Genomic DNA, 11,702 nt, shown 5'->3' with positions numbered 1-11,702 from the left:
TCATAATCAGGCTTTGTAACACTGAATCACAAGATTTCCAATAAATATGTTTAAAACTAAACGTATCTGCTGGATGTCCATTAAGCTTAAAGAAATTTACAAAGATGTAAAAGTCAAACCTCTACTGCCCTGACTCTCTTTAATATTTTTCTTTGCAGTGCAATTGAAGGTACAGTGGAGTACTGTCCAGATTCCACCACCAGCCACTTCTTTTTAAATTTAAAAGATTGTGAAACTGTCTTTCAGGATGGTCTGAGTCAATATTCTGTCTGAAGTTTCTTCCAAAGCCTCTTCCTGCCGTTTTCCTTTCATTCTTAATCCTGTAGTTGTACTTTGACCTTCAAAAAGACTGAAGAAGTGTGAGATTATCTGATTACAAGAACATCTAAGGATGGGAGGAGATTAAAACTCCCTTAAGGGGATCAAATTTGCAAACCCCTTGTGTGCAATAGTAGAAATAAAAACGTTAACTCAACAGCCAATGTTAGTTTATGACGTGCAGAGTTGTCCTTAAAAAAGGGCGAGTTGAGACCAATAAACCAGACTGAAAACTTTTACATCACTCAGTGTAGTTTATCTGTGTAGCACATTTCAGCAGTAGAATGCTTTACATCGCAAAAACACAAAATTAAAAAGTTTTAACGAAAACACCAGACAGTCAATAGCTGAACAAACATTACATTTTAATGAGTGCCATCACCAAAGTCACACAAATCAAATGGTTTTCACCCACCAGCAAAAAACGATAAATCATTCATTTGTTTTAATTTACCATGTTTTTAATTGATGCATTGCGACTGGCCTAGTTATGTTTTGTTTTCAAAATTTAACAGAATTTACCACATTTTAATCTGCATATTAGTCTTATTGTTTTTTACACTAGTACTCACATTTTTAAAACCTTTTTTTGTAACCCTTCTTTGTTTGACTTCACAGCAGACACGCCCAGGTTCACTGTATTTATTCTACCAAGAGATAAAATCAAGTTGGCAGTTCACCTCAGCCTCACAGACAGCAGCAGAAAGAGGGGCGCTGCCTGCTACAGTATTTAACATAAATTCACACCATGAACCCACATAACTACTCTAATTTTTTAATATAAATGATAAAGAATATATATATATATATATATATATATATATATTCAGTCCATGAGAGATAAAATCACACACATAACATTCAAAAACTATCACACAAAGCATTACTTTGCTTTAAAAGTGATAAAAGTCCTATACATTAAATAAAATACAATAAATAACATGACAGTTGATAGCAGTTAACAGTTGCAAAATTAAACACAGCTAAAATACAGGTAACGGTTTAAAACGTATACAAAACATGGCAATATTACGCATAAAATTTGTCTAAAATATGTGTTAAAATATGGTGCTTGTAAAGAAAACGCAGATCTGATCACAACACCGCAGTTACGAAACAGGAAAAGGGGGAGGAGCTGTCGGTTACTGGTTGCTACGGTAACCACCAACTGCCACGGCAACTGAACTTACATGGCAACAATAAATGTCAGGGAGAAAATAACTTTTAGCCAAACAAACCACTAGTTCCTCTGAGGGAAACATCAGGCTACAGACGGCCGCTCTTTGTTGCTGTGCTATCTAATTATAACCAGAAGCATTTTGATTTGCCACATACTAACATAATCAACTTGGTAGTTGAAATGTGAAGCTTTCTATTTAATTAGATTTCTCTCCTGTTGTGGTATTAATAACCTTTGGGTGACACAATCAGACTACAGCCAAACTGTGTTAATTAATCCTTTTTTTTTTCTCATTATGTTTGATCACAGGTTGGTTAATTTCAGATTTAAGAACGCTTACAGAGCTGTTGCTTTTTCACATTAGGGCCAGGGTAGAAATAAGGAATGCAATTCTGCCAAAAAAATCTTGAAAATTAATACAAAAAATAGTCAAAAATTGTCTAGAAATAAATTAGATTTTGAGATTAATCTCAGAAATTTTCTAGAAAAAATGTGGCAACTTATGCGTCTTAAAAAATCCCTAATTTGCTAGAAAAAAAATTTCCAGAAAAAAAAACATTTCAACTTTTGAAATGCAGAAATTTCCATGTTTTTTCTGCAAAGTTTCTGAAATCAACCTCAAAATTTCAGGGGTTTTCTCTAGCAAATTTTGACTTTTCAAATTCAGAAATATTTTTGACTCAGAAATGTCTTTTTTTTTTTTTTCCAAAGAATTTCAGAGTTTAATCTAAAAATGTCTGAGTTTCTTAAACAAAGTTTTATGTCTAAAATATCCCTAATGCATCATTGTAGTAGTTGAACTCTGACATGTAATACAATATAAATCATTCTAGTTTTCTGAAGAAAACTGTCTGACTCACAAAACTCACAAGATCATTTTGAGAGTTTGCAACAGAGTTTTGTCCCTTATTTATTACCGTAGTTTAGATCAGAATTCCTGACAGCACAGATGGGAGCTTTAAAATCTCACTAAATGACTCAGATTCTGCAACATTTGCAAACATGTCCTGTTCTTTGCATCATCTGTGCACTGGGTTGTATAAGTATTCATGCAATGAAACCGTACATCTGGGCCGGAGATGTTTGTTTGGAAAATTGCTGGTACTGACTGTTTGAAGTAATATATGCTGGCTGCCAAAAGGGTTTGATGAATGCCACAGATAATTCACAGCACTTTGGTCTTTCAGCTGCTTCCCTTTGATCACCTATCACCATCACTATCCCAGATAATAATAAAAAAAAAACATTCACTTGCTGTTTACCATTCAGAAAAAAAATCAAAGGGTAATTTTGTGTCTATCAATTTGTACCTGCTGCATTCTAACTTTTCTGTTATTTCCCCCCCCCCCCAATTTATTTTTAATCAAAGCAGTTTTCCACCTTTGTCAGTATTGTTGTTAGATTTGTTATTTTCCTGCAGATTCGGTTAATTTGTAGAGTCAAATACAGGGAGTTTTCAGGCTCCCTGTAGCTCAGAGAATAGACTTTAAAACACTGCTGTTAGTTTATAAATCACTGAACGGTTTTGGCCCCACAATACATTAAAGATCTGCGGTTGTGTCAACCTTCTAGACGTCTCAGGTCTTAATGGTTCTGGTTCTGCTCTGCATCCCCAGAACCAGAACCAAATGAAGAGAAGCAGCATTCAGCTTCTATGTACCACAAATCTGGAACAAACCTCCAGAAAACTGCAAACCTGCCAAAACACCGAGTTCTGCACGGAAACCCCAAAACCTGCCTTTGATTCACAGTACCTGGAACTTTGGTCAATATGTTAGATGTATATGTATTTAAAGGGGCAGTATCATGTAAATTTGACTCTTTTGAGCTTCACATCATGTTATGATGTCATTCCCTCATTAAAATACGGGACGAAACAATCTGCTAATTCAACTGGCAGATTGTTTCACTTATTATAATATATTTTGCATCATGCATCAAACAGGATTTATTTATTTTTCTGACGTTGCTCCTTCCTCCTCGCCATGTCTGATCCTGTCCGTTCGCTCCGCAGGTCCGTGGGGGCGATGCATGGGCAGTGACTGCGGCCCGGGCGGCAGCCAAAGCCGGGCGGTCTGGTGCGCCCACGTGGACGGATGGACGACCCTCCACACCAACTGTGACCAGGCTCAGCGGCCCTCCAACCAGAGGAACTGCTTCCGCGTGTGCGACTGGCACAAGGACCTGTACGACTGGCAGCTGGGGGCCTGGAACGAGTGCGTGCCGGTGTCGGCCAGGACCTTCGGCGCCGCGCGGCAGTTCATGTGCAGCGGTGGCGAGGAGGGCATTCAGACCCGGGAGGTGGGCTGCACGCTCAAGGCGGATGGGTCTCCTGCAGAGGACGCCATCTGTGAGTACTTTGAGCCCAAGCCGCGCCTGGAGCAGGCGTGTTTGATCCCCTGCCCTCAGGACTGCGTCGTCACCGAGTATTCGCCATGGACCTCCTGCTCCAAAACGTGCGGAACGGGCCTCAGGAACAGAGTCCGCAGCGTCCTGGTTCCTCCGCTTTTCGGAGGAGCCAGTTGCCCGAACCTCACCGAGTTCCAGTCCTGTAAACCGGGAGCTTGTGTGGGTCCGGAAGGCCTGTACAGCCTTAGGGTCGGACCGTGGACCCCCTGCGTCCTGCCGCAGACCCGGACCGCACGGCAGGCGAAACGGCGGAAAGGCAAAGGTCAGGGGCTCAGGGAGCGAGGAGGGGTGAAGGATCCTGAAACCAGGGAGCTGATTCAAAAGAAACGGTCCAGGAACCGGCTGAACCGGCAGGAGAGTCCGTTCTGGGACATCCAGGTGGGATACCAGACCCGGGAAGTGGCCTGCATTCACCGGAACGGCAGCAGAGTGGGGCGCAAGTAAGTACCTCATTTTGGATTATTACTCTTTTTGGCTGTAAACACTTTTACAGGATTAGGCCAACTAAAAATATATATTTAATCAAACTGAAAGTTAAATATTACTGCTGTCATGGCAGTAATATTATTTTTTTTTTTTACAAATAATCTGTAAAAAAAAATCTAACTCATCTGCCTTCTCACAGTGCTAATTGTAATTAAAACAGCCAATCAGAACCAGGAGGCGGTGCTTCGCGCTGTCAATCATGCCCATTTGCTAACATGCATGACAGCAGATAAACAGTTTTTCTGTAACAACAGAACAACAACAGTAAGTTGTTTTTCTGGCATTGGACATTTAGCAGCAGATTCACACAGTTGATTGACAGCGCTAAAACCCGCCTCCTGGCTTAGATTGGTTGTTTTCGGTGCATTTCTTCAAACAGTCACAGCAGCTAGGGAGGAGGTGAAAGAGTTTGATTTTTTTCATAGATTATCTGTCTCATGACCTTCTCTCACCACGTGGAGACAGTTTTAACAAATACGTAAAACAAAAACTTTTTAAATAAAAGTTAAGCTCTGCAGCTCAGATTAAAAACAAACATTTCACTTGCCATGTTATTAAAAAGCGATATATTTTCCCAAAAGATAAAACTAATGGACAGAAGAAAACTGTACAGTTCTGTGGTATGCATCTCTGGAGATTAATGCAGACTGAAGCTATATTTAAGATTTTATTGGATATATTAAACAATATTTCAAGAAACTGCAGACAGTATAATTTCCAGGTTGAGAATTTAATATCTTACATATTTGAACCTAAAATTACATGTATTCTGCCATGTTGTCTGTCTCTTTTTGTTTGTTTTTATTTAATTTCTACAAACTTTTGTATGTGACATGTGACGTGTGGACCAATGTAAGAAGAATAGTGGCAGCAATGCTGCAGCTAAATATGAATCCTACAAAAACTAGACTAATCTCAGAATACTGACTTATTTCTCAAAATCTGGACATTTTTATCAGAATTTAGATTTTTTTTTAAGAATTTATATTTTTCTCTCAAAATTCTGACATTTTATTATCAGAAACAGATTTGTTTAAATTGTTTAAGCACCATCTGGCAAATTTTGTGTTAAAACTGAAATCTTCCAAATAAATTTGGGACATGCAGTAGCAACATAATTGACATACACCTTTAAATATTTGCTAATTAATTTGGATTTTGACATAGATTAACAATGAATTAGAACTTTAAAGTCAGTTTTCTTACTTTTTTCTCATCCTTTTCTGTATGTTTTGTTTTTTTCTGCACTTTTATAACTAATTTTTCATACACTATGTTAAACAAAGATCAGGGACGACTTGAATTTTGGTATTTGTATATCTTCCCCTGTCATTTTAACCTCATTTCCTGCCTCTATGATCCGTCTGCTGCTCATGACAGGGAAACATGTCGGATTTGTCCTGCTGAATTTTGCTCCTCCCTGTCAGGAGGCGACACACTGAGGAAGACGATTGTCGGCTGGGTCTTTTTTAGCGCCACGCTGTCAAAACTAAGAGGAACAACTACCATTAAAGTGAATTTGATGTCGAGTTCTGCAGAAGGAAGTGACAAAAAACGCCTCTCTGTGACATGAGATCAATCTAAGCCATGACTTTGATGCTTTTCACACACAAAAAAACGTATTGGGTGTTTTTTTTGTTTTAAAATTCATTAGGAAATCAAGCATTACTCAGACTGACAGAGAACTTATTGCTAGGTCATAAAAGTTTAAAATGCAATTATGAATCTAAAATAAAACTCAAAGCTTTTTATATTTATAGGGTCATTTTTAAATGTCTCCTGTTTTACTTGTGTTCGTTTTCATGACCATATTTGAGGAATAGATACAAAATAAGAAAGAAAAATGTAGCAGGGGATGTTACGCGTTGTTTTTACTTTTAGTGCTTTGAGTTATCTAAAATGTTTGAGGAAATATTTTGATGATACAGTCACTCCACTCTGCCTACAGCTACATCTATCCATTAAATAATAAGAAGTTAAAATAAGAAAATATACAATCAGACTTCACCCGTTTCCTTTTATCCGACTCAGACGCTGTAGGTGAAAAACAGTATTTCACTGCCGCGGTTCATTTCCAGGGATAAAAACATGGATTTGTTTTATGTGGCAGACATCAGCAGATGCTGTTTGAGTGACAGAAGAAGCAAAAAGTTAATCAGTTTAAAGCAAAACAAGACAAAAACATTTTCTTACCTGAGGAACGTTAGTATCTCCAGCATTATCTATGTTTTTGTCGATGGTCTGACTGGTGACTTGCTGCTAAAACAACATTTTATCTTCATGCCTCTTCTGAAGCCAGATTTCCAATTCTTCTTAATTCTGAAAGAAAATATGTTCTGAATTGAGAGATTTTGGTTTTTCTGACCTTATTAGTTTCACAAATCCTTATATACATCAGGGATGTCCAAGGAAAACAAGAGGTCTCACTCCATCTTTTTTCTTGAGTTGCGAATACTTGGCTAGATGTCTGTTTTAAGAAGTTGCATCTCCAAAGTTTTTTTAGTATCTAGAAAAGGCTAACTGTCCTTTATGATGTGTAATTTTAAGTTTTTCTGGCTTTGAAACATTTGATGATTCAAAAGGTCGAGTTCAAATAATTTCAGATAGGAAGAAAGCTAATAGTTTCAACATTTTAAAAAGAATAGTGAGACAAGTCAGTTATTTTACTCAAATAAAAGAAAGTAAAAAATTGGAGCTCTTCAAAATATTTTAAGTGATGAATTATTATCCAACACATATTCTTTAAATCTGAGTTTCTTCATGTCAAATCTAACCTGTTTGACCCGCCTTTATCCTCGCTGAGCGCTACAAAGACGCGTTGTCAGACTGAAAATAAGAAAGATTAATAGCTGTCAGTTTCTATTCACTCGCTGCAAATTCTTCCCGTCTAACAATGTATCTGAGAGCAAAATGTCTGACAGGAAGTTCTGTCAGTGTGAAGTTGGCAGTCGACTAAAATCAAATGTTTCTAAAGGAAACTTGTATTTGTATGTTTCTGCCAAACCTGTCAGAAAGAGTATTTGCTCACACAAGACGTCAAGATATTATCGCTACATAAACTTGTAGAGGATTTTTAATTTTTTATGCGTTGTTGGAAAATCTGGAGGAACTTCCTGAAGCAGTGGTCTCCAAACTTTTCATCCTGAGGGCCAAAATGAATAAATTTAAACTATTGGCAGACCACAAAATTCACTAAATTGAACATTTAAAAATTAGTTTGTGATTTTTGTGATTGACAACAAAAACAATTTTATAATGAAATCTGTTTAGATCCAAATCATTAACAGGTTTTCAGATTGTTGCTCTATTAAAAGAAAAACAATTTACAATTTTTTTTAGGATCATTCATTGTTTTCTACTGACCAAAATAGTTTGACCTGTGCCCAAACAAAATCTTTTCATGGGCCACAATTGGCCCTCAGTCCTCACTTTGGACACCTGTGTTCTAAATGAACTGAAATCATTTATATTAGATGGACATATTGAGGATTAACTGTGTAACGTTTGGCTTTGGTTTAAATTGTTGGACATTTATTGTTGATTTGCTCTGCTAAAAGCTAATAGAACTATCCTGCCAACTGTAGCTCATCATACGATTTATAGAACGCATGTCTTTTTATTTCATTTTTTTAAAATTCAATTTATTTATTTATTTATTTTTTTTTTTGATGAGGGCAAAGAAAGCAATTCTTGGGATACTTTCCGATGTACAATACCAAACTTAAGTAATTTACTACATTGCTTTGACCTAACATTAAATACCAACAAAAACCTTTGAAGTGGAATAAAATTAATACCTGATTTTCAGCATTATTTATAAGAATATACAAAGCGTGGCGTGCATTAGTATTTAGTTCCCTACTCTTTGGTACTACTTTATGAGTAAGTAACATGCTGGAACTCTGCTTGCGTTGCTAGGTAACAGGGCTGGGCCCGGGTGTGGTTGCTAGGTAACGGGGCTGGGCTTGGCTGTGGTTGCTAGGTAATGGCGTAGGTCAAATCTGACTTAACTTTTGGGGTGTTTTTGAAACAACTCATTTATAAGACACTAAGTTAACACCTTAAGTTGTTGCCAAAAAAAGGTTTTTTAGTACTTAGGTTGTTTATTGAAGCAGTTGAGACCCAAATGGAAGTAGAAAAATGTGGAAAATGCCAAATTTGCTTAGTAGGTCCCATTTAAACTATCGTGTTTTTACATATAACTTCATCAAGACTCAGACTTATATTCTTAAGATACATATTTTTGAATATAATTATTGATAATTTCTCATTACATTATGAATTGAAAGCAGAATAAAACATTAACAACCTTCCGATGGTGCGTTTTCAGTTATTATTGAAATGTTTTGGATAGAAATCGCCTCGTCCAACAAAAAAACTCCCTCAGACTTTCATCTGTCTTATGACAAGCAGAACATGATTCCTGTTGTTACTAAAATAAATCTGTCCTTACAGAAAGCTTCATATTTGAAGCAAAGCATATTTCCGGTCTGAGTTGCATCCTCCCTATTTCTTATGACACGATTGTTAAAGTCAAGGTGACTGTGAATAGACAGACCAATTTCACATATTCTGTAAAATAGCTCCACGTTCCTTTTCCTGCCAATATTACGCAGCTGTCAGATGCATACATCTGCTATAGCTACACTTTGTGGACCCGTTAGACTTTAGCAGGATATATATGTAACCCAGGGGAACAGAACTGGTACAATCGTATTTACGATCGCTCTCCTATGAACCCCCAAATGAGGAGTTGTGGATTATTTGGTTGTGAAAAGAGGTTATTATGTGCTTCGGTGCTCGGCTCCGTTTTCATTTGCAGAGTATTTGGTTTGGGACTTCTTATTCTCCGAGAAAGAAAGCTTGACCTACAACTGCACATCCACAAAACGCGTTTAAAAGCTTCATTTTATTCAACTGAAAGTGATGAAACATTGAGTTGCCATAGGTTATCCTTTTTATAACTGGCATTAATTTGTGGAGTAATACACATTTGGCTTTTCAGAATAACTGTAGGGCAGATCTATATTCTTCTAATGAGCTGTTGTCTCCATTTCCTTCCCTGTATTAAATGTCACAGCCGCTCCCGGCAGACTTTGATCTTGGTGGGTTTATCAAGGTTTTCCTACTCCAGGAAACGGCTGCAAGCCTGAATTTATCTCTCAGTCGCATATCTTCTATGGTAAAGCTTCCTTTTTCTGGGGTATCTAGCCGCTGATGCTTTGTTAGGGTGGGGCTCTCGCCACTGACTGGGATCAATACTTTTAAAGGAACCTTGAAAACAACTTGCATGCTCTTAGGAGCATTAATATTAATCCTTGACTTGTTTATTTCTTGTTCTGAAATATTCATAGTTGTTTTTTCTTGTGGAAACTGGAGCAAACTTCCCAGAGAAGCAGAGATCCACTCGTGTCCTAGCCAGGCGTCCCCAGAACATCTTGCTCGCTTCATTTCCAATTTTGTTTGATGAACATCTGTCACTGGGACGCTTCCTTCTCCACGGTGTCTCACTGGTTCCTCACTGACGGCTTTCTTTAAAAATAGGTTTCTGACTTCCTCTGCTTGTTGATCAGTTTTGTTTTTAGAGGAAACGTTGCCTCTACTGCACAACATTAAGGATGTTTTCACACCTGATAGTCCTGTAGACTGTATTGGACTGGAGAAATTACAACATTTGTTACATTTTCAGCCGGTTAGGTTCGTTTTCACGCTGCTTTGTGTCAAACGGTTCAAACCAATTGAAAAATCTGTTCCCCTCCTCGCCTGTGGGGGCGCTGCATTAAGAACTACTGAAGAAAATGACATGAAAACCTCTGAAGAAAACACTGAGCACAAAGTCCTTCTTCACAAAATGTAAACAAATACAGACCAGCGTCAGATTTTAACGGTTGTAGGATTTCTCTTTTGTTTTTGGTAAAAGAATAAAAATAAAAAACACGAGTCATTTTATCAGGTTACACTGCAAAAACAAAAAAGCTTACCAAGTATTTTTTGACCAGTTTCTAGTGCAAATAAGACAAAACTAACTTACAAGTAACTTTTCAGCAAGATATAGGAGCTCGTTTTAAGTCAGTAATATTCCTTAATATTGATGAACAACTACTAGTTTCATTAGCAGATTATTTCACTTACAACAAGACATTTTCCCCACTTTATAAGTGAAGGAATTATTTTTATTTAAATTTTATTTTTTATAAATACAAAAGTTATTTTTTAAAAACAAAATAATTCAATACCAGTTCTAATTTGTGTGCTGTTTCCTCTTAGATTTCCAACAGGGAAACCTTGAAACTTATTCAGAATTTCGGTGTTTTAAATTAATATTTCAAACAATGTAGCAGGAGGTAAAAAGAAGATCAATGCTGTGATTCAGGGCAACAGGAGAAATCAAGTAAAAAGTGGTAAAGTCCAAAAAAATCTTTATGACGAGATATTTTCCCATGTTTTTAGTGAAATAATCTGCATAGAACTAGTACTTATTCATCAGTATTGAGGAGTTATTGACTGAAAACAAGCTCCAGTATTTTGCTGAGAAGTTACTTATAAATTATTTTTTGTCTAATTAAGTAACATATTTGCACTAGAAACTGACCAAAAATGCTTGGTAAGATTTTGTGTTAGTGTAACCAGAAGAATTTTTTTTTTTTTTTTACCAAAGGCAAAAGAAGAATCCTATAAACACTAAAATCTGAAGATACTCCAATTTTGTTTATATTTCGTGAAGAAGGAAGTTGCGCTCAGTGCAACACTTGTTTTTCTTCAGTAGTTATTATTGCAGCGCCACCACAGGTGAGGAGGGGAACTGGTTTTTCATTTAGTTTGGATCATTTGACACATTGCAGTGGGAAAGAGAACCACACTAACTGAAAATGTAACAAATGTTACATCTACACTTGAAATCTATCACAAGTGTACTTAGATATTTCAAAAATATCAAAAATACTTTATCAGATTTTGTAGTTCTGGAGTAGCGTTCACCTTGCATGCTTGTTTTGGTGTATTTACCCAGAATGCCCTGCGCTTTGGTCCGCTTCCTGCACCGGACTCACTTTAATCAAACCGAAAACTGAGGTTTTTAGCTTGTTTGTTTTTTGGTCCTCATCAGAGGTCAGAACCTCCCTAATCAAGCTGGACTTCCTAGAATAACAAACCAGTGTCATGATCCGTGGTTTTCTGTGTGTTTTTGAGTTTTTCAATGTGTTCCTGTTTCCCTGTTAGTCTCTGTCCTGTCCTCCCCGTTGATTGTCTCCCAGGTGTGTCTACTTACCTGATTACCCTCCATGTGTATTTAAGCCCACCTGTGTCTGTG

General features: G+C 37.1%; 1 protein-coding gene across 1 annotated transcript in view; it reads left to right on the top strand.

Moving 5' to 3' along the window:
• The first annotated feature begins 3,430 nt into the window (after positions 1 to 3,430).
• Positions 3,431 to 11,702, top strand: part of LOC106940349 (thrombospondin type-1 domain-containing protein 7A-like) — a 44,845-nt gene continuing 36,573 nt past the window's right edge. The window contains exon 1 of the mRNA XM_015023066.1: positions 3,431 to 4,347. Within this exon, the coding sequence (XP_014878552.1) occupies positions 3,431 to 4,347 (917 nt within the window). The remainder of the gene's footprint in view (positions 4,348 to 11,702) is intronic.

This window comes from Poecilia latipinna, unplaced genomic scaffold (genome assembly GCF_001443285.1).
Source record: "Poecilia latipinna isolate Pla-1442-1.1 unplaced genomic scaffold, P_latipinna-1.0 Scaffold3190, whole genome shotgun sequence".
Lineage (NCBI taxonomy): Eukaryota > Metazoa > Chordata > Actinopteri > Cyprinodontiformes > Poeciliidae > Poecilia > Poecilia latipinna.
Note: the sequence above shows the minus strand (reverse complement) of the source record. Positions and strands in the feature narration are given on the sequence as shown.